The sequence below is a fragment of the Epinephelus lanceolatus genome, chromosome 5, assembly GCF_041903045.1.
Source record: "Epinephelus lanceolatus isolate andai-2023 chromosome 5, ASM4190304v1, whole genome shotgun sequence".
Lineage (NCBI taxonomy): Eukaryota > Metazoa > Chordata > Actinopteri > Perciformes > Serranidae > Epinephelus > Epinephelus lanceolatus.
Window position 1 is genome coordinate 18,619,338 of NC_135738.1, and position 22,193 is coordinate 18,641,530.

The 22,193-nt window shown below is 38.8% G+C and overlaps 3 protein-coding genes across 3 annotated transcripts; all 3 read right to left on the reverse strand.

Annotated features, from left to right (window-relative positions):
* Positions 1-1,056: 1,056 nt before the first annotated feature.
* cox5aa (cytochrome c oxidase subunit 5Aa) lies at positions 1,057-5,578 on the reverse strand. Its single transcript, XM_033634337.2, has 5 exons — positions 5,411-5,578; positions 4,418-4,534; positions 1,811-1,932; positions 1,567-1,684; positions 1,057-1,473 (listed from the first exon to the last, which is right to left on the reverse strand). Exons 1-4 carry the CDS (start codon positions 5,481-5,483, stop codon positions 1,571-1,573), a joined length of 426 nt encoding a protein of 141 aa, XP_033490228.1. The 5' UTR covers positions 5,484-5,578; the 3' UTR covers positions 1,057-1,473; positions 1,567-1,570.
* A 2,284-nt stretch (positions 5,579-7,862) lies between these two features.
* rpp25a (ribonuclease P/MRP subunit p25, a) lies at positions 7,863-9,449 on the reverse strand. The gene has a single exon (XM_033635570.2). The coding sequence runs from the start codon at positions 9,155-9,157 to the stop codon at positions 8,474-8,476; it is 684 nt and encodes a 227-aa protein (XP_033491461.1). The 5' UTR covers positions 9,158-9,449; the 3' UTR covers positions 7,863-8,473.
* Positions 9,450-10,764: 1,315 nt separating this feature from the next.
* On the reverse strand, positions 10,765-22,002 carry LOC117262563 (protein mono-ADP-ribosyltransferase PARP6). The gene is made up of 22 exons (XM_033635569.2): positions 21,781-22,002; positions 21,369-21,446; positions 19,834-19,928; positions 19,684-19,744; positions 19,489-19,579; positions 19,338-19,404; positions 17,732-17,881; positions 17,495-17,636; positions 17,219-17,350; positions 15,929-16,024; positions 15,721-15,813; positions 15,511-15,636; positions 15,340-15,405; positions 15,134-15,201; positions 14,973-15,021; positions 13,577-13,689; positions 13,412-13,484; positions 13,158-13,227; positions 12,961-13,040; positions 12,808-12,871; positions 12,616-12,700; positions 10,765-12,509 (listed from the first exon to the last, which is right to left on the reverse strand). The coding sequence occupies exons 1-22, from the start codon at positions 21,781-21,783 to the stop codon at positions 12,413-12,415; spliced, it is 1,899 nt and encodes a 632-aa protein (XP_033491460.1). The 5' UTR covers positions 21,784-22,002; the 3' UTR covers positions 10,765-12,412.
* Positions 22,003-22,193: the final 191 nt, after the last annotated feature.

Genomic DNA, 22,193 nt, shown 5'->3' on the forward strand with positions numbered 1-22,193 from the left:
TATGAGCAAAATGAGGGATTCAATTCATTCTTTCATTAATCTCAAAATGTCTTCCTTTGAGATTGTTGAGCAGACTCTTTATTTAAATAAGAACATAACTTGTTCACACACTCTAGGACAGTGGTTCCCAACTTGTGGATCGTGGGTCCATTCTGAATGGACCACAAGTGACTCTCAAATGTGTCATGTTTGTAAAGCACACACTTAATGTTTAAGTACAGTGAATTTCCAGCACAGAGCTTTTACTTTACAGTGCTGTTTTAGAGTGAATAAATAAACAGCTACTTCACAGAGACAGCAAACTAGCTCAATTACATGGCCAAACACAAGTATAACACTGGATATATTAAACTTCGTGGACCTTGAACTAATGACTAACGAGAAATCTGGACCCCGTGGCTGGACCAGTTGGGCACCACTGCTCTAGCAGTCAATGACTGTATTATTTTGGACATTTCTACCTGTATCTTGGAGGTCTTGTAAGCCAGTGCATTCAAAATGTGACAAAAACTAGATACACACGTCTGCTATTTAATGGTAAAGCAGTTATATCTGTAACACAAACAAAAAATGTATGGTGTAGAGTTAAACACAAGGAGTGAGATGTTATGATTCCCCGATAGTCTGGTTAGTTGTAGTATAGCCTGGGGTGAAATGTGAGATTATGAAATGAGGTATTGACAAAACTCAGTTCACTTTATATCAAATATCTTACTATTAAGTACATCTTTTGTTTTAAAGAGAATACAACTGAATAAGTGTGCACATTTCAAAATGGTACAACTACAATTAAGTTTGACACAGCCCCACTAAACACTTCTACTAATACACCTAGGAGGTACATTTTGCTAATCCCAATAAAAGGTAGCGTCCATGGTGTTAATAAGCATAACTAAAATTAAAATAATCTATTATCCATCTAACATAACTAACCCACTGTCTTTTAAATTCTCAACAGACCATGGACTAATACTGTATACACTGTCCCAATCTTTGTATAAAAACCCATTATGGTCAACATTCCAGTCATGTGTTGATGATAACATTATTACACCATTTGCCATTTGAACAAGTTTATTTTACAAGCATAAAATTTTCCCTGAAATGAAAAACAGATGAAATATAGATTGATACAGTAGAATGATTTTTACATTCATGTGAAAACGCTGCTCCCTGGTGGCAAAATGTGACTCTCACAAGAAAATCCAGACAAACCAAGTCAACATGAACCATGAAGTGGCGCTCTGCTCTCTATTGAAGCAACTGGTATTGAATTGAGTCAGCACTCAAACTATTTCAAAAATCCCAAAAGTACTTGCGACACTCAAAGACACATTTTCCTTTATTAGGTTCATCAATATTTTACAAGCAAAAGAACTTAATAAAGGCCAAATTAAATATCACACGTATTATATGAGGCAAACAGTAAAGTACATGAGTTCTGTGTACTGAGGATATCCACCGTCATTGGATCTGAAACAGAGCAAACGAAACTTGTGTTAGATTGACATGTTATGACATACATGGTGAAAACAACACAGCTGACAGGAGAATTTTAACACCTACTTGTCTACACTTTGTCGATGCCGAGCTCTTCAGGTGTAGAGATGCCGAGCTCATCTAATGTTGGCCGCAGCTCTTGGATCAGATACGGGTAGATCTCTTTATGAGGGCCGGATTTGTCCTGAGGAAATACCAAACGGTAACACCAATTGATCATTAACTTGCAGCTACCAACGGCAAAGATGCTGGTTGGGAACATTCCCCAAATTATTACCCAGCTCTCTCCCACCTCTCTCCCACCTCTCACCTTTACAGCTTCCAAAATTCGGATAGCGCTGGCCAAGTCGTTTAACCTCCGACAGGCTCTCAGTGCTGCCTCGAGAATCTTTGGCTCAGGTACCAGATCATAACCGATCAACGTGTTCATCCCTGAAAGAAGGAAGCACATCTTTTAAATTGGAGAAGAGACAAAAACAGTTACTGTAAGTCACAGTTATTTAATCTTGTATGTCGCTTACAAGGAAAAGGCTGGCAATATTCTATATTCCTCTATTTTAATAAATCCCATGAAAAGACCAAAACTATTAATGAACTGATCCCACTTAAAATCATTTTCCGTGTGGTCTGATCACTTCTATCTCCATAAATTAGCCACACAGTTACTGGGTGACATGCTCCTTTATCACGATTAACATGGTTACTGTAGATTATTTTGAGTTGATCCCACACACACCATGCCAGAGCCAAAAATACTCACCGGTGCACGTGTGTAAAGCATATTAATCCATAGATGGTAACAGTCCCCAATAAATGCACTATGCACTTGAGTAATGTTTGCAAAAAGCTACAGTGTCCAGCTGTCTGAGGAAGTTGCTGAGCTTATTCTAACAATGAAACTTCATATTTGTGACTTGCTTTTAAGAGGTTTACATCTTCAGTAGGAGCCGATGTGCTTGGGGCTGTGAGCCAAATACAAGGTATGAGAGTCAGGAAGTACTGAGAAACAAACATATGGCTGGTTTTGGTCTTTCCATGAGATTTGTTAACAATACAAAATATGAAAAAGCAACTACCATATCCTTAGATGTTTTTCTAATATACAAGTTGAGTAAACACATTTTAAGTTTGAATTATAAACCAACCATAAGTGCAACACTACTTCCTTGCTTCCTGTATATATTTGAATGTAACGTTCAGCCACTGAGAAGGAGCCATTTCCGTGAGTTTCTGGTCTTATCACTTCTCACCTGATAATGAGTCTTTCCCTAGTCCACGTTCTTTCCTGCCACTCAAAAAATTTCTTCCGCTGTGCTTTTTTTCTCTTCAGACCAAATATAGCCCTGCATTAAAAGAATGTGCAATGCTTCAGGTACCACGTACGTGATGAAATATGATCCAGGAAGTCACGGGTTAGTGAGAGATTAATGTGTCTGAGGGCTTATCAGACACTGAAACACAGCACAGCTGCTTATAATTATCTGTGACAGGATTTTAATAGTATGGAAAACCGTCGGTGTCATTCATTTTATCGAATTACATTTTTCACACAGAAAATGAATGGTCCAAACCCATCAACTGAGAGAGTTATAAACTATGGCCTTCTGGTAGCATGTCTGTAACATCAAGCACTAAAAACTGTTGGGTTCCTAAAGCTGGCATTGAATGCTCACTCAAACTGGCACTGTTTTTTTTAATTCTTTTATCAGAGTTTCAGATTTGGTTTCCCATTTGTAGAATATTTAAGCAAAGTTCTTGTACGACTACTTTCTTAATATTTAACATTAGCACTTTTACACTGCCTGTTCAATGTAGGATTGTCACGTCATCATCCTGCCATGCCGTTCTTTATAAAAGGTACAATTACACGATGGGGGAAAGAGTTGCCTTGTCTTTAAGGCAGCTGCAAAGGTAGTAACACCACCGAATTTACATCTGTGTAAAACGTACAGCCAGCAGGACTGGATGGGTATGACAATTTGATGATATGTTATGTGTGCAACCAACTGCCTGGAGCTATAAAAGCAGCAATCAACAGTTAGCAGCTAATTCAAAGAAGAAGAACAGCAGTGGAAAATGTCTACACACTGGGGAGACAGTGAGGTCCAGGAGCGCCACACAGGGATGGTAAATTATTGTTACTGCCAAGTTATGCCATTGGTCTGTTGAGAAAGTGCTGCAGACACGTAGGTTATATATGTCACACTACAGCTTGGCGCGGTTGTATTAAACGTCACACCCAACACGCCTCTTTTGCTTTTGGAACAGGAGCATGCTATCAAAAATTACACACTGGAGCAGCATAATGCCACATTTGTTTGGTTCAGTGTAAAAAAAAAAAAAGCAAAGGCAGCATAATGAAGGGACTTCATAGTGGTGCTATTGTGTGATCGCTGTGTAAAAAGGGCTATTTGCCAAGTTCTTTTGTAAGTGAGGAAGCTAGTTTTGTAGAAAGACGTGTCCTTAAAATAGGGTGCCGAAAGTGTATTGCTCCGGTATCTGTTCTGAAACTGAAGTAATCTCAGACACTTTAGTCATCTAATTACAGTAGAGTGTGCTGTGAATGTTGGTTTTTGGTAATAAAAAAGACTTAAAAATAAGTCAGACCATTTCATCACAGTAATGCACTAACATTAATGCTGTAGATCTAATAGTCAAAGCACGTATCCTCACAGATTTGCAACAAATCTTCAATCAGTCCAGATCTTTACAAGTTGACACCAACTATTGACTCGTGGTAAATATTGTATTATCGCTAAACATTAGCTTTGACTAACTAAACTGAAAAACACCTTCCTCATACCTCCTACAGTAACTGTTGGACACTACATATTTAGTCTCAGTTCTGAGTTTCACAATGCCATTAATGTTAGTGATTCAGTTTCACTGTCAGTGTCAATGTCATCCATACACGTACCTTTCCTCAGCTCCCATGCGTCAATGTCTGGCTTGTTAAAGTAGGTGACCCAGCGGGCGTCAAACTCCTCGTCTGTCTCTTGCTTTCCATGTGAGTAACACCTTGAGGCCAAAACAGCTGCACAATGAAAACAGTTTTTAGTTTAGCAACTTATCATCAGTAAAATAAAGCACATTCAGTGACACCTAGTGAAGAGGAAGTACAGTCAAGGGTGTCTACACTGAGTGAAGTGAGTTGAGGACGAATGCTGTCTGTCTAGTAATGCAATGCAGCTGGATCACTGCCCACATCCTGATATGACCTATATTGCACCCACTAGCCTGAGCACACTATGACAAATAAACAGATCATTTCTATTTGTATAGCTTTTTATTGAGGTATTTGAGAAGATGTGCACTTAGTAAACGTTTATTTTAATAGTCTTATCTACATCCACCTGATTTAATCTCACTTATAGATGAACATAATGTAGCATGGTTTTTGACAAGATATCACACTGTCAGAATAACGTGTCTTCCCCGATTGTTATAGCTTGTACCAAATTAATACCATACCAAGTCAAGAACACTATAAACTAGTTAGCTAAATACAGTTAAAGTCAACTAACCTAGTTAGCACGTTAGCAACTAGCATCAGCAGCAAAGCTACAGGCCCCAGATTGAGCCTTCGCACTGGGTCATGGCAAGGACACAGACACCACCGGGCTGTACACCGGGACATTTTTAGAGCAGCACACACTCAGGTGACATGGTTAATGGCAGCAACACGCGTAAGTCTACACAATTTGACTGACCACTGACAGATTAAACGGCGCGGCGTGTATTTAAAACAGACCTATAATAGACACGCCGGCTAAGCTAATACCTGCAAACTAGCTAGCTAGCTCAATGCGGTCAGCCACACATGATTTCCGTTAGAACTTCGCCCTGACAGTTTCACGAGCGACCAAATTTCACAATAACACCCAGAGGTGATAGCTGAATGAAGAAATACCTTGGCACCCAGGTTGCCTGCGGGTTAAACTCCGGACACCGGAGACCGACAGTCGGACGGCGGCTCTGAACATGATGCGGACAGCCAGAGAGACGAACCGGTGAGCTTAGGCAGGAGGAAGCTACCGCTAAACTTGCTCAGTCCGTCACGTATGCTACCCCGCACTGCGCATGTGCAAACTGCAGTTTCTTGTATTTAGTCTGCATGGTTGACCTACTGGCTCTGCTCTGACCTAGAAATATTACGATAAAGAGTCGAGCTTTTTTTATGATTTTTTTGTCTTGATTTTAAGGAAAATTGCTCTCAGTGGAAACTGGCATAAAAAGTTTATATATACAGTACAGGCCAAAAGTTTGGACACACCTTCTCATTCAAGGCGTTTTCTTTATTTTCATGACTATTTACATTGTAGATTCTCACTGAAGGCATCAAAACTATGAATGAACACATGTGGAGTTATGTACTTAACAAAAAAAGGTGAAAAAACTGAAAACATGTTTTATATTCTAGTTTCTTCAAAATAGCCACCCTTTGCTCTGATTAATGCTTTGCACACTCTTGGCATTCTCTCCATGAGCTTCAAGAGGTAGTCACCTGAAATGGTTTCCACTTCACAGGTGTGCCTTATCAGGGTTAATTAGTGGAATTTCTTGCTTTATCAATGGGGTTGGGACCATCAGTTGTGTTGTGCAGAAGTCAGGTTAATACACAGCCGACAGCCCTATTGGACAACTGTTAAAATTCATATTATGGCAAGAACCAATCAGCTAACTAAAGAAAAACGAGTGGCCATCATTACTTTAAGAAATGAAGGTCAGTCAGTCCGGAAAATTGCAAAAACTTTAAATGTGTCCCCAAGTAGAGTCGCAAAAACCATCAAGCGCTACAACGAAACTGGCACACATGAGGACCGACCCAGGAAAGGAAGACCAAGAGTCACCTCTGCTTCTGAGGATAAGTTCATCCGAGTCACCAGCCTCAGAAATCGCAAGTTAACAGCAGCTCAGATCAGAGACCAGATGAATGCCACACAGAGTTCTAGCAGCAGACCCATCTCTAGAACAACTGTTAAGAGGAGACTGCGCCAATCAGGCCTTCATGGTCAAATAGCTGCTAGGAAACCACTGCTAAGGAGAGGCAACAAGCAGAAGAGATTTGTTTGGGCCAAGAAACACAAGGAATGGACATTAGACCAGTGGAAATCTGTGCTTTGGTCTGATGAGTCCAAATTTGAGATCTTTGGTTCCAACCGCCGTGTCTTTGTGAGACGCAGAAAAGGTGAACGGATGGATTCCACATGCCTGGTTCCCATTGTGAAGCATGGAGGAGGAGGTGTGATGGTGTGGGGGTGTTTTGCTGGTGACACTGTTGGGGATTTATTCAAAATTGAAGGCACACTGAACCAGCATGGCTACCACAGCATCCTGCAGCGACATGCCATCCCATCCGGTTTGCGTTTAGTTGGACCGTCATTTATTTTTCAACAGGACAATGACCCCAAACACACCTCCAGGCTGTGTAAGGGCTATTTGACCAAGAAGGAGAGTGATGGAGTGCTGCGGCAGATGACCTGGCCTCCACAGTCACCGGACCTGAACCCAATCGAGATGGTTTGGGGTGAGCTGGACTGCAGAGTGAAGGCAACGGGGCCAACAAGTGCTAAACACCTCTGGGAACTCCTTCAAGACTGTTGGAAAACCATTTCAGGTGACTACCTCTTGAAGCTCATGGAGAGAATGCCAAGAGTGTGCAAAGCAGTAATCAGAGCAAAGGGTGGCTATTTTGAAGAAACTAGAATATAAAACATGTTTTCAGTTATTTCACCTTTTTTTGTTAAGTACATAACTCCACATGTGTTCATTCATAGTTTTGATGCCTTCAGTGAGAATCTACAATGTAAATAGTCATGAAAATAAAGAAAACGCATTGAATGAGAAGGTGTGTCCAAACTTTTGGCCTGTACTGTACATTATTATTCTCACAGAAAAAATCAGTAATCATGGGATATATTTTAGTAGAATGCTATAAAAGATGTATAAGATGCCAGCATGCTGTGAGACCTCCTTAATAACATTATAAAATTACTTTGAATTGCCCTTTGTATTAAACTGCTGTACTTCCTTCACATGTCACTCCAAAGAAACCACACACACCAGTCCCTAAAGCAGAAACAGATTGTTTTTTATAAGGGTTGCATATAGGCTGTATTATGAGAATGAGAGGATGTGAATTAAATAGTCCCAAAGCTTGTGGTCTGGGATGCTTTTATATTTTGCTATAACACAGAAAAATAGAGTCTGCGTGATGACATGTTTTGGAGATTGTAATCCACAAACATTAACTAACTTACTTGGATCAAAATTGACCGACTGCTGACAGTATACAGGTGGCCATGTGCATTTAATAGGTTTGTCTCTCTGTAAAATTCCAACACAGCCCAAAACATCAAAGTTGAAATGCATAGTTTATTTATTCCAGTGATGCTACATCTGTACAAAGGGACATCATCATTATGAAAATAAATCCTTAACAAAAAAATTCATATGATTCATGACAATGTACATAATTTCAATCCAAAAGTAGAAAACAGAATAAAAGCACTTGATGCAAACCTTGACTTTTATATTCACAATGACTGTTTCCAACTTTGTGTGTTTTTGCAGTACTTTGTTGGCCTTTTGCATCAGAATAAGCTTTGATATACTGTATATATTTTATGTAACTAGTATAATGTGACCGCATTGCTGCTAATCATAATTCAAACACATACATTACTTATTATAACAAAGTTTTGAAAAAGACATTTAGATTTCATCATGCATATTTATTGCTACAGCGCAGGCAGATTATGAATTAAGAGAATGTCTTTTGTCCGTCGGAGGCAGAGGCAGCTGTTTACTTTAGTGGTGGAATACCTTACATAAACATTAAAATATAAAAGTTAAAATTCAGAGGTATTTCATACTTTAAGTAAACTTGATGCTGCTTAAAAGACATGCCAAAATAACCTTCAGATCTGCCTAAAATGTTCATTTTCTGATTTTTTTGACATATGTCAGACTTTCATGAAGACGTCCATGGAGAACACACACTCCAGTCATCCAGACAGACTCTCTTGGCTGTGTGCTGTGAGGAGGGACTGTGAGCTGGCCTGAGCAGAGCTCTGCGTCTCTCTGCGTCCTCTGTGGGAACACTCAGGGTTTCAGGGGGTTGGTATCCAGGCTCCTGTGGATCCAGAGGGTCTTTAGAGAGCAGGATACAGATGGCAGGGACTGTCCTCTGCACGGTTACACCTGGTTCTCCTTGTTGTGAACTCTCCCAGACCTCATTCACTGTCTTGTAGTAGAGCTTGGACACCTGGTGGAGCTCCCCCACTTTACGTTTCAGAATCTCCACACAGGTGATGGTCTTTGTGACTCCTCTACCTGAGCCAGTGAAGACCACTTGTCTCAGTGATGTCTCATTGCTGTCTTTCCCATCCCCTTGCATGCGAGCTGTTGCAAACCGTAGCAAATTGCGGATCTTGCTCCCTTCTTTCACTCGCATGTGCAGGATGTCTGGTGCTAGGCCAGGGATCGGATAGGGGCTGCTGTCGTCTGTGCGACTGACTCTCCTGAAGTTGCTCTGGGCAAGTTTTGGAGACAAAGATGAAGATGGGGCATCAGGGTTGAACGAAGCAGACTGCGGTTCCAATACAGGGCTGCTTCCAGCATTTGAACCCTTCGTCTGACCCCTGGGTTCACCCATTGTTTAGACAGCAGTGAAGTAAAGGTGCAGGATGCTGTTTCTGAGCCTGCAGCCTCAGATTATTTGCATAACTCCCTTGAGATTGGAAACAAATTTCTTGGTCATTTAGTATAAGAAAGTAAAAAGTGATCAGTCTTGTAGTCCAAACTTGTGACTTATCCCGATCCTCCTCCTGTCCTCTGCTCATACTGCATTTCCATTTTGTCTTCTGAGCACTGAGATGACAGCCAGCAGTGTGAAGAGAGTGTTTCTTCCTCTAATCCCATTGACGTGAAGGAAAAGATGTCCTTGCTCTATTCAGCACTGAGGACAGCTGATGCCAACAAACACATATGAGGCTCAGAGAGAGACATGTAGAGTGGGACATAGTGCTCTTAAAGGCACATGCAACATTTAATAGCGTCTGTCACATTCTAGTTTGTTGGTTTTGGAGGGAAGCTTTTGTTAAACCCTACAGGGCTCAGAGATTTTTATTTGTCCATGTGGATGCTTGAATTATATGGATGAATTAGCATGAGTTAATGAGATTTAACAAGGCATGCAGTTGAAACGACCCTTTGTTTTAACTGAATTGGTTCAGATTTTGAACATTCTTAACGTGCCTTTTTGCAGATATTGCACCAAAGTACAGCCTCATTGGGGTAAAGATATTTAGACATAATATGACAGTTATGGCAACATATCATGGTTTTCAAGACAACTTTCTCTCTGCGCTATCATCAGAGAGCCATATGGTCCTTGAGAAATGTCTTCCTTTGGGCTATTACAGCAACTTCACAGTTCTCCTCCCTTCAGTCCATCGCCTGCTGGGCTGACCCAGAAAATGCTTGCTACCTCGTTTGTGCCTCTTTTAAGTCAATGACATTTACGAGGACAATCATACCTTGGAGCTGCTGCTGCTTTTTATTTATTTATTTATTTATTTTTGCTAGACTTGCATAAAACCAGCACTTGTAAGGAAGGATCCAGATGCAAACAGAGGTGTTTTCCTGGAGGCTTTCTTTAGATGAGCAGAGTCATGGGAGGAGGTCAGGAGGCAGCTGTGGGGCTCATATGGAACCAGTATACTGTTAAAATGGTGCATTTCTGCCTCACAGGATGGCATGCACCCCGTAATATGCACTGACTTGAACAATCAGCACAACAATGTGGTTCTCTGAGGTGTTAATGTAGCTCAGAGCAAATACAATTGGTTCTCAGGAGAATACTGGCCAACACTATCAGCTAAATGCACATTAACTGTCCATCAGTGAGTATATTTCCAACATGAGAATATAAGTAAAATATCTGGATAACAGCTGTGGTTCAAAGGAGTCACAACATGTGCCACCAAAACTCTCAATTTCCTCTTTATGTTAGCTCTTTTTCGAGTGTGCTCACAATTAATTCAAACATCTGTAACAGTCTGAACTTAAAGACATTTAGAATTATAGCTGTCATAACAATTATAGGGTTGTACTGACTTTGTGTGAGCGATGAAAAAGCTCTCAGTAGCTGTTATTGGTTACACTTCCATCTTGTGGTAAAACACAGGTATTACACAGATAACACAGTGGACCTTTGAGTTGTGGGAAATCTGCGTAACAAGCAAAAGAAAAAACATTTGATCTGTTGAACAAAATTAGCAAATATTGAAAATCTTTATTTTTGAAAAAGTGAGGTTATAAAAAAAGTACAAAATATGTGTTTACAGTACGCACAGATTTAAATGACACCAGACTGTAGATTAAAATATAAGGCAAAAAAGTTTTTACAGGTGCATGACACAACAAACAAGTTTCATTCATCTAATATTACTGCAGTAGCTAATAGAAAGAAGAGATGTCCTCACTTAGTGTGGAAGCTTAACTCTTTTCATGTCTGTGATTCTGTCTTATGTAATCTTTATCAATCATTTATTGAAAGTTTTCTAACTCTCATTTATTTGCTGGTTTAATGTGATGTCTGGGAAGGACAAGAACATCCTAAATCAGTGGTTCCCAACTGGTGGGTCGCAATCCAAAAGTGGGCTGCAGGACCATTCTGAATGGACCACAAGTGACTTGCTAATGTGTCAAGTTTGTAAAAAACACACTTTGTTGTGAAGTACAGTGAATTTCCAGCAAATAGCTTTTATTTTGAGTTCCGTTTCCTGCTGTAGAGTGAGCATCTAACAGATGGCCACCTGACAGAGACAGCAAACTAGCTCAGTGATATGGCCAAACACAAGTATGATGCTGAATTTATTAAACTGTGTGGACCTTGAACTAATGAGAAATCTGGACCCTGTGGTTGGACCAGTTGGGAACCACTGGCCTAAATGGCATTGTGGAAGTATCCTCAAAGATACTTGGAGCCCAGCAAAGAGACTTGTGCTCCCCCTGGGAGAAACAGGTAGCTTAGAAAGCGAAAGGAATAATCAGCCAGTCTGACCAGTGAATTCACTGTCATGCCCTCAGGCTGGCGTTACAATGTGCCCCTTAGGAAAACAAACCGCTACTCTAAGTCCTTTATTCCTTCTGCTATCAGGCTACTAAATGCAGACAGGGGTAATTTCAAGTGAATTATGTGAATTGTTTTGGCTATATTTATATTATATTTACAGATAGACATTTGAAATGACAGTTACGCTTTTTAAGCTTGACTACTTATGTAAACTATAATATAATATAATATAATATAATATAAATATAGTTCATTTGCTCATTGTCACCTGGTATTGATCTATGTAGCTTACATTGACTTGTGTCTTGGAAATAAAACTGCCTCACCTATGACTCTTTGAGTTTTTGAATGTTGTACATATGGACTGGGTAAAGCTGCACATTAAAAGCTGATAGATGCACTATAAAGCAGTGGTTCCCAACTGGTGGGTCATGGTCCAAAAGTGGGTTGTGGGCTTATTCTGAATGGACCGCAAGTGACTTAAAAATATGTCATGTTTGTAAAAAAACCCACATTCATTTCTAAGTACAGTGAAGTATTTTAAAGTACAGAGAGACAGCAAACTAGCTCAATGACATGGTCAAACACAAGTATGACATTTAATGTACTAAACTGTGTGGACCTTGAACTAATGACGCAGGAGAAATCTGGACCCCGTGGCTGGACCAGTTGGGAACCACTGCTATAACGCATTGATTTGGGTTCACTTGTCAAACCAATAAAAGCCAAATGTAATGTATTTAGCCACAAAGATACTAAGACCTATCCTCAGTCAGTGTTTGTTGTTTTCATATGAAATCTGCACTATAATAATAAACCCTTTGTTTTTTCTCAGCACGTCTTTGAAGCAATTACTTGTAAAATTTCCCTGCGGATCCAGGCTTCCTGAGTGTTGATGTGGATATCTCCAACCTGGCCGTTCTCATACCTGACAAAGACAAAAGGAGAATGTTGTTGAATTCTGCAGTACAGTCTGGAGATGTATCATCACACTGTGAAACAGTTCTGTCCCTGCTGCTTCATGTTATACTCACACAAAGAGGAAACGTGTGCACACATGGTCGGGTATCGGACACACCCAGATGTTCCCATGTTTTTGAAGGTCCTTTGAAGTTATAACTGTCAAGAGACATGCAGACAACTTTAAAAGAACACTGTCACAAAATCATTCCTCATATTATCAAATGAAGGCTCTTTGTAACATGTATGTATTATCGTGAATGTACCTTCACAGAGAGCGATGCAGTTTAGGTTCCTGTTTTGCAGAAATCTGGCTTGTCCCAGCTGTTCCTAGGACAGGGAGAGAATACAGGATAAAATACAAAAGATGTAAAGACTGCAACTAGACACATTTAGAACAAATATGAGTGATAATCTACCTGTTTGACTTTGTTTATTTGGTTGTATTTCTTTATGAGTTCTTCTTTGGTGGGCATTTGGTGTCGCCCTTGACCCATCTCTGCATAAAGAGAATGGATACGTTTAAAAAGAACCATGCTTGAATCAATAATATTTGTATAAATGGGTCATTTTGTGTGCAAAGTATTAAGGAAAAAAATACAGTGTGCTTTCATACCAGAATATCCAAATGATATGCTTGAGATAGGACTCAGATAGATGCCTTTCCCGTATGCAGCTCCATGAAGCTTAAATTAAAAAAAAGCAATGGGAACACTTCAGTTGATTTCAAATCCTAAATGTTTCATAGGTCCATCTGTACACTTAATCTAAGCAGATAAACTAAAATGTATGTTGAAATCTCCACAGTGGCATGACATTAGAGTTAAAGGCTTATATTAACTTAGCTCAAAGAATACATTCATACTCTACCTGTAGTTTTGTATAAGAGGCATTAATCAGGCCATTTCTCAGAATAGAGTGCCAGTTTTCAATGTGGGAACCACTGCAAGAGAAAATAAGGTCTGAGTGTGTGAAGCAGGGATAATATTGTGTATGAAGGCTTCATATGAATGGCACAGCTTTGTTTTTACTCACTGGAAAGCAAAGGTGCTGCCAAAAAGTTTCCTGGCGGTTTGAAAACGAGCTTCTTTTGATGGAGGGCTGCTGATCAACAGGAACTGATGGGGCGTGTGCATGAACTTAAGTTGCTATTGTGCACCAAGTGAAACAAAAATACAAGCCAGAGAACAAACGGATTACATTTTGAATAAAGTATAAAACCCACTTATATAATATTTGGTTGCTACTTTGAGCTACAGTACTGCTGCTGTAAAACTAGCAACTAGTGTGTTAAAGGGACAGTTCACCCCCAAATCAAAAATACATATTTAAAATACATATCATATATCAACCATAGAGATGTCTGCCTTTTTTCAAATATAATGAAACTTAACGCCAAATAGTACATTTGAAAAACTCAACAGTGATGTCTCTTTACAGAAATCAAATCAATCAATCCACAGACCTTGTTGTGAGCAGTTTCATGTAGGAACTATTTTCTTTCTACCAAACTGCACCCACCAACCATATCACTGCACAGAAGGGAGTGTGCATCCACTGCTAGCTCACCTTGCACCTAATATTACAGCTCAGCTGAGGAGGATGCCATTAATGTTTACATCTTGCACTGTCAGGAGCATAAGCCTCTCATCCACTAGTAGACACACACTTCCTTTTGTGCTTCAGTATGGTTGGTAGCCATGAGAATCACCAGAGGCCCTACTTCAAGATATTATCGTGGTACTGAAGTCACAATACAATATTTTTGCTATTTTAAATGTTTTGCTATATGCCATTTATTGCCCAAAACACATATTGTGCTTCATTACCTTTTTTCAATTGCAAATTATGTCTCCAAAAGAAAACTTTGTCAACATCTGTTTTATCTGATAACTTACGTTTTCAGTCTGTCCATCTCACTTATCTAAAATTAAATGGCAACAAAATGTATCAAGTGGACTGAATAAGCAATTGATTTTATTATTCTAGTAGGTTATCTAAAGTTTAAGTTGTATTTGCAACATTTATAGTTTATATAATTAATAAAAATGAAAAAAAGATACTTGGCATCTGTGTATCTATATTATTTTGCCATGCAAAACATCCAAATACTATGCTGTGTCAATGTTTTCCCCACTTCTACTGGTTGGCCGGTATAGTTCGGTAGAAAGAAAATAGTTTCTACATGAAACTGCTGAGGTGAGTTTTTCAAATGTATTTTTTCCTAGGCACTGTGAGCGTTACAAGCCGAGTACCATCTAGTTCCATTACACTGGCAAGAAGTCAGGCATCTCTATGGCTGATATCTCCAACACTCTGCAAGTCACTGATAAATAGCACAACAGGTAACAAAAAAAATATGTATTATGGATTTTGGGGTGAACTGTCCCTTTAAGACGTTATATTCTAACCATGAACTGCTCTATCATACCCTGTGTAGCGGAAGCTTGACAATATGTGATCTGTTGCTTGATAAAATCCTGTTGTCAAACATACAAATACACACCTGGATGTAAATCTAAGAAACTTGATTTGATGTTTTGATCACGTTTATGACACATAATGAAGATATGCTCAAATTGTGTCACTCACCATTGTAGTAACGGATAAGCGAGTGGGTCTATCTTGTCCATCTGCTTCTTTATTTCAGAGTATGGACCCTGGGTGTGACAAAATACATTTTCATTCATCTCATATTAATACAACTGTCAAGAACATTCAACAGCTTTCAGATTAGCCTCAGACGAGCAGATCCAGATATGAAAATGGTATCATGGGTGTCGGATTAAGTCAGTCACCTGTGCCATCCTCCTTATTAACAAGACATTGTCCAGCGCTCTCTGCAGCCTGTCGTAGCTCTTTCTCTGCCACAACAAAACAATACATGAGTCCTTCAGAATAAAAAAAGACATATTGAATATTTCATTACAAGTCAAGTCAGTAATAAGATTGATTAGTTCAGGTGATACCTTAGGACTAAAGGCCAGGGATCTGGGGTTGCATGGATCAACAACAGAAGGGTACGGTTCAAATATGATGCTCTTGCGTGAAGACTGAAGAGCAGCTCTGCACATGGCCACCAGCAGGTCAACTACCTGTAGAACAGACATTACTGTAATATATCAAGCTTATATTATGATCACCCAGATTCCCTATAAAAGTGTACGTGTGATACCAACCTCTGCACCAGTGGCAACTTCCTCTGTAGCACCAGACATAACTCCTAATGTATAAAAGGAAAACACACACAGCTCTCTGGTGCAAACTGCTGGCTACAAACGCACACAAAAGAAAACAGTGACAATATTAACATACAGTTGCATTTTTTAAAAGTTTTCATTCAGTATATTAGCCAGTAAATCAACAGCTTATTGCCAATAGGTGTACCTTTAACATAGGACCATTCTGAAACACATGTCGCTCATCACAGACAACACAGTATTCGTTCAGCGTGGAGAGTCTCTGCTCAGCATACCTCATTATCTGTGAACACATTGAAAAACATCATTATGGATTTTACTTGCATTCTATACTGTCCGCGTTATAGAAACTTATACAAACTGTCATTACTGATCAACTTCCACCTTTTGCAATGCAGAAATGAAATCTCTAAATAGTCACCGAATCTACCGGGCTTGTGATTAAGATTGTTTATAGACATTATCTTAATTATTTTAGTCACTTATCTTTATTGTATTCATGCTGTAAAATTTCAATTATTAATTTAATTTAATTTAAATTTATTTTATTTTATTAATATTAATATTATATTTTATCTCTTTTACCAGTTTTATTTGCCTTTTTTGTTTAATTTTATTACATTTCAATATTTTATTGTTTTGCACACATTGGTCTCAAATAGTTAAATGTTTTTTGTCTTTTTTGTCGTTTTTGTGGTCTACATTGTTCTGTCCAACTATTAGTTATCCGTGAAGCACTTTGAACAAGTATTTTTAATACTGGAATTGATTGCTAAATATGATGTGCTGTTAAAAAGGTTGGTGTTATAAGCCATAGCTTCAGCCTACACCTTTTTCGGAGTTATGTTAAATAACTTTATTGTAATGTTTTGCACTGTATCTGCCATTTTCTGTGAGAGGCTGTGACTTCATCTACATGGAGTTATAGATTAATACATGATGTTCCTATATCTAAGTGCAGACAGAAATAAAATCTAAACTGTTGTTTAGATTTTATTTCTGTCTGCAATTAGATAGAAATAAAATCTAAACTGTTGTTTTCTTGGTTAGCAGCACACAACAGCCGAATGACTTTTGTAAAAATTGACAATAAGAGAGAGCGAGAAAGCACAGCTGGTACTGGTTTATTGATATTGCAGAAAATAAGTATCAAAACTGTTTCAAATATTCAGAAGTTGTATGTATTGTAAATTGATATTTTTGGCAATATTACTTTGTACTACACATAACCTGTGTAAAAGGTGCTATACAAATAAAGTTTGACTGATTGATTAAATACAACATGGTGCTAGCATTGTACTATAGTGCCACGCTGAAGAGCTGCTGCAGTGGATGTAGAAAGAGCATATGAATATGTAGACAGAGCTTGATGTCACCACTAGTTGTCAGCACAACCTGAATTATAAGACATGGTGCAGTGACTCTTTAATTTCCTTCTCTGACAAATTATAGTAGTACATTTTTTCTTCTGTTTTACCTGAACCAAGAAGCCGTGCTGCAGACTTGGGGTGGTCTTACAGTGCCTGATGGCCTGGGTGGAGAAAAGCAGCTCTAGCAGCTGTTTGGTACTGAGCTGTGCTGATGACTTGACTGCTGACACCACCACCCGCTGTGGAGGAAGGGACATTAACACTTTAATTAAACACCTACAGAGTTTAGAGAAAAAAGAGAGACAAAAATTTAGAAAGATTGTTGCAGCAACCACAGAATACTCAAGTGAATGTCTCAGAGGTCTATCTTTAACTTCTTTCACCTTCCCACTGGGTGTGTAGGTGAAGAGCTCTCCTTTGGGATTCTTGATGGTGTAGGAAGTCGTATGATTCGTGAAACGATTCAGTTTCACTGCTGGTGAAATTATTTTTGCTCTCATGTTGGGTTCCTGGACCTCACTGGACCTGCTCATAGCAAGGAAGGGAGCAGTGAATATATGTACAAACTATAGAACAGACTGAATAAGCAAAAAAAATGTTGGATTCAGACTGTCACATACTTTGATGGTGGAAGCCAGATACTAAGTCTTGCACGAAATCTCTTGATGGTTCCACTTGGCCTGAACCAGCTGTGTCTTCTCTTCTGTCGGACTACAATGTTCTCATTGGTCAGGTGTTTCCACTCCCGAGATAAGAAGACTGTAAGAATACTGGGAAACAGAAATGAAAAGCCAGTTTGAGCAATCAGTCGGCTATCCCACGTCATCAAATACTGACGCTTTGTCACGCCCCTCGGCATCTGACACACATGGCCCCTTTTGCGTCTTTAGTACACTGCAAATTATTTCCAGGAAGTTACAATATGTAACCGTAATATTTCACCTTTAATTGCATTATTATCACCTCACATGCTTTTACTGTGATATTTCACCAAATTTTCAGAATTTTATTGTGAAATTCATGTAGGTATAGTAATTTTATAGAAACATACTGTTAAATCACATCAATATCTGGAGTTTAACTGTGAGGTTACAGTGAAATACAATAATTCTGTAGGAGCATATTGTTAAATAACAGTAATCAAATGTACATAAACAGCAAAGTTAATTTACAGGAATGTTCTGTTATATCACAGTAATGTAATGGGCTTTAACTGTGAGGTTACAGTTAACTATAGTAATTTTACAGCAGCATACTGCTAAATCACAGTAATGTGCAGGCATAACCACTGTGAGATCACAGTATACAGCTGTCATTTTACAACAATTTACTGTAAAACTGACAGTAATTTACTGTGAAAGTACAGTCAAATATTTTACAGTGTATGAAACACACTGGGCTGTCAACTAAAGGCTCATTTATACTCTCTTTCCTTTGATTTACAACAACACAGCAACAGCGGAGAAGTTAAATGTACCTTTCAATGGAGGGGATGCTGTAGATGGCAGTGGTCTGTGAGGCCATTAAATACATCACAGCACATAGACGAAGAATTATTTTCACTATAATGCTGATTTGTTCCATTCTGCCATTTTGAAATTGCCTTTGTCTATACTGCCCCCATGGTTTCCAGGGGTATTGCTTTGTTTTGTCCGTATCTGTAAGCTTTCAGAAAAGGTGGCCATATACATATCTAACATTGAGCATAAATAAGCCATGACTCCAATATTAACACAGTCCACAGTGATATACGATGCAGAGAGCAACTGGCATACTATAAAGAGCAAGAAAGTCTGCATAGGAAGGTGGTCAGGGTGGAGGAGTAGGTCAAATAAACATGGACTTTAACCCAGGAGATTGCTGTTCCTGTCCCATGTTAAACCAAAAGTCAAAGTCATTTTAACCTAAACCATGATGTTTTCCTAAACCTAACCATAGTTTGGTGCCAAAACTTACATTTCCTGTGAAAATAAAAGTTTATTTCGAAAAGAAACTGTATGCATGTAACGGACAGGAAGTGACACATTATAAGCAGTGACCGACACATACAAAACTGACGCTATAGAGCATTATAGTTTGAAGCAATAGGCCATTGATGAAGCTGTTGTATCTAATGAGTTGGGAATGAGAACGTGTTGCAATACCATAAAAAGGGCTTCAAATCTTCATTGATATTTGAACTAAAAAGTTCGAGCCTGCCATAAAATTGTAAGTATGAACACTCACTTCTGAAGTTGTTTCCCAAAGCTGAAATGATCTGTATTGGATCGTTGAAAGACTTCAACTGAAGGTGCTGTGGTGAAAAACATCATTCAGTCAGGTGTCACATTGATTTAAATTTAAATCTAATTGTATAGTTAATCTGGTTGATGCTCACCAGGTCCATCAAGATACTGAGACAGAGAGAAGTGCAGACGGATAACGATGGGCTCTGATGGGTTAATCCTCCAGGCCTTGGCCACTTCCTCCTGTAGACACCACACAACGTAATTACATTAAACACACTAGCATGCCGTGACAGCAAACATCAATATATTTTACTTGGATTCAGTGTATTGTAAAGTTAACTTACATCCAATATGTTGGGATTTATGTTCAGGTCAACATCCACATCATCGATTGACCCATACTCCCTAAAAGAAGAAAAGGAAGTGGACATTTGACATTGTAGAAAAGTGGCAGAGATCCTTTTAAGAGCATGAATAAGAAAAGATGTTCTGACCTGATCCTGACTGCAGAGTCTGAATACAAAGTCCTGACTGCCTCTATGTCGGCATCCAGCTGAGGGTGGTGAGTCAGGTCAGCAGCACAGCTCTCCTGCCGAGACAAACACTTACACACTTACCTTATGGCCCAAACAGCTCAGCACCACCGGGGGGCTGAGGGATTAAACCAGCCACATATTTTTTACAACAATGGCTGAGAAGAAAGCTATTACTCCTTAAGATATAAAATCTTAATATTTTCATCGACCTCTATTTTCTATTAAGCATTTATAAGCAGCATGAATGAATGTTTTTTATAAGTGTTCATTAATGTATTTGTCAGCTGTGTTTGTATTGCAACTGTTGATTGATTGAATGATTAAATAACATATTTTGTATGATTATGACTACTTATTATATAAATTAACGACACATTCATTAATTTTAAACTCTCATTTGCAAATGAATGCCATTAGATGCTGCTAATAGCCACCAAATAAACTGACCTTGCATTAGGAATATAGATTAAGAAAGAACCTTGAAGCTCAACTTGTCTTCATGAGTTTTGAACACAAACTGATTTAAACCTGATTGTGAATGATCTGTACATGTTTTTAAATAGCTAATATGAGCTAATTATATATGTAAAAAGACACCTTAAATAGGGGTCTGTTTTGGCAAGAATCTAGCGATACAATTGGATACGTTGCAATGCCATACGATACGATACGATGCGATGTGCTGCAATACGATACGATACAATAGTACATGGCACGACACGAAACAATATGATGCGATATGATACAGCACGACACTACACGATATGATGTGATACGATACAATGTGGCACGACACGTCACGAAACAATATGATGCAATGCGATACGATAACACACGATACGATACGATACCATTCAATTCGATACAATATGTCATGACATGACTTGACACGAAACAATACGGTACAATACGATATGATACAATGCGATACAGCACAACACAAAACAATACGATACGATACAATACGATATGGTACAATACAGGGGTTACATTCTAATACAGCATATTGCGACACATTGCGATACTGAGAGCAAGGCGATATTGCAATGTTTTAAACTCTTATTTTAGCAAAACTGTCGTAGTAGAAACACACCACATATGCATTTTTATGCAATCAAAACAGTAGAATCTGCATCTGTATTTTATCACAGTCCCCGTAACGCACAAGCGATATGTTGTCATGTCAGAGTGGACGAGCCAAATGTCTGAAGATAGATTACAATGCGGCTATCTAGCAGTCAAGGGTTTAAACACAACACAAAATGAACCACTCCCACTAATCTTTGCATGTAAACTATTTCAATAGTGTTTTTGAGAACTGATACATTATCACAAAACATAATATTGCAATACTCAAACTAATACTAATGATAATTTGTGATTTTTAATCGAAACTTTAACCATTTCTGCAGGTTGTTTCCTTCACTCAAGTGTGTGATGATATTTGGTATTGTGCTGAAATAACATTCAAACCACCACAAAGTAACACTCACATGGATTCCACACAGGATCTCCTCTGTGTCACTGTCCTCATCAGTTTGGCTGTCTGTCCACTGCTGGCACTCAGTCTCCTGTCGGGTTAATGGGAGAAGCTGTCAATCAAAGGATCCTCTTATTTACAACGCTAATTAGTTCCTTCTGTCCACCCAAACAAAGTTAACCAGCCATGCTGTGGAGACAGCCACTGATTTCAGAACACATGCAGGCACAGGTCAAACCATTGATACATTATCAAAACTGTGGCAGATTAATTCTGACCGACAAATGCATCAATTAATCTGCTAATGATTTTAGCTCTTAAAAAAGGTTCATTATCTGTAAATGCAAACATTGTACTACCCAGAATATACCCAGACTGTGTGATATCAAGAATAAGAAATGGGAATTTGAGGCTCATAGACTCACCATGTGTTTAGTTGTTTGGCACTTCTCAGGAAACAATCAACTGTTCCCTCCACTGTGACCGACACAATTAAACACTCTGCTGGAAAACACATACATGACTTTATTAGCTCAGCTACCACAACGGTATACATACATAAACAGTTGTCTATATTTTAAACTACATTTTCATTACCAAGAGTATTCTTATTTGCCTCCCTTTATCTTAGCATCTTCAGGGACATTTATATAGGCTAAATTCAACGTTCGGATGTAATGTGTTCATGATGTCAGTGGCTCAAAGCCAAAAAGTGCTTACCTTGCCTTCCTGACAACAACTTGGAGTTTCCACATACTTCAACTGAGCAAATAAAGTACTGATAAATAAACAAACCAACAACAAAAATCCAAGGTCCTCCTGTTTGATAACTGGGCTG

Coding starts and splice junctions, on each gene's coding strand:
- cox5aa (XM_033634337.2), bottom strand. CDS start 5,483: ATGTTCAGAGCCGCCGTCCGACTGTCGGTCTCCGGTGTCCGGAGTTTA. Junction 1,933..4,417: donor CGCATGGGAGCTGAGGAAAG/GTACGTGTATGG, acceptor TCCTTCTTTCAG/GGATGAACACGTTGATCGGT. Junction 1,685..1,810: donor GAATTTTGGAAGCTGTAAAG/GTGAGAGGTGGG, acceptor GTATTTCCTCAG/GACAAATCCGGCCCTCATAA.
- rpp25a (XM_033635570.2), bottom strand. CDS start 9,157: ATGGGTGAACCCAGGGGTCAGACGAAGGGTTCAAATGCTGGAAGCAGC.
- LOC117262563 (XM_033635569.2), bottom strand. Junction 17,351..17,494: donor CCTACACACCCAGTGGGAAG/GTGAAAGAAGTT, acceptor CTTCCTCCACAG/CGGGTGGTGGTGTCAGCAGT. Junction 15,022..15,133: donor GCTTATCCGTTACTACAATG/GTGAGTGACACA, acceptor GTTTGACAACAG/GATTTTATCAAGCAACAGAT.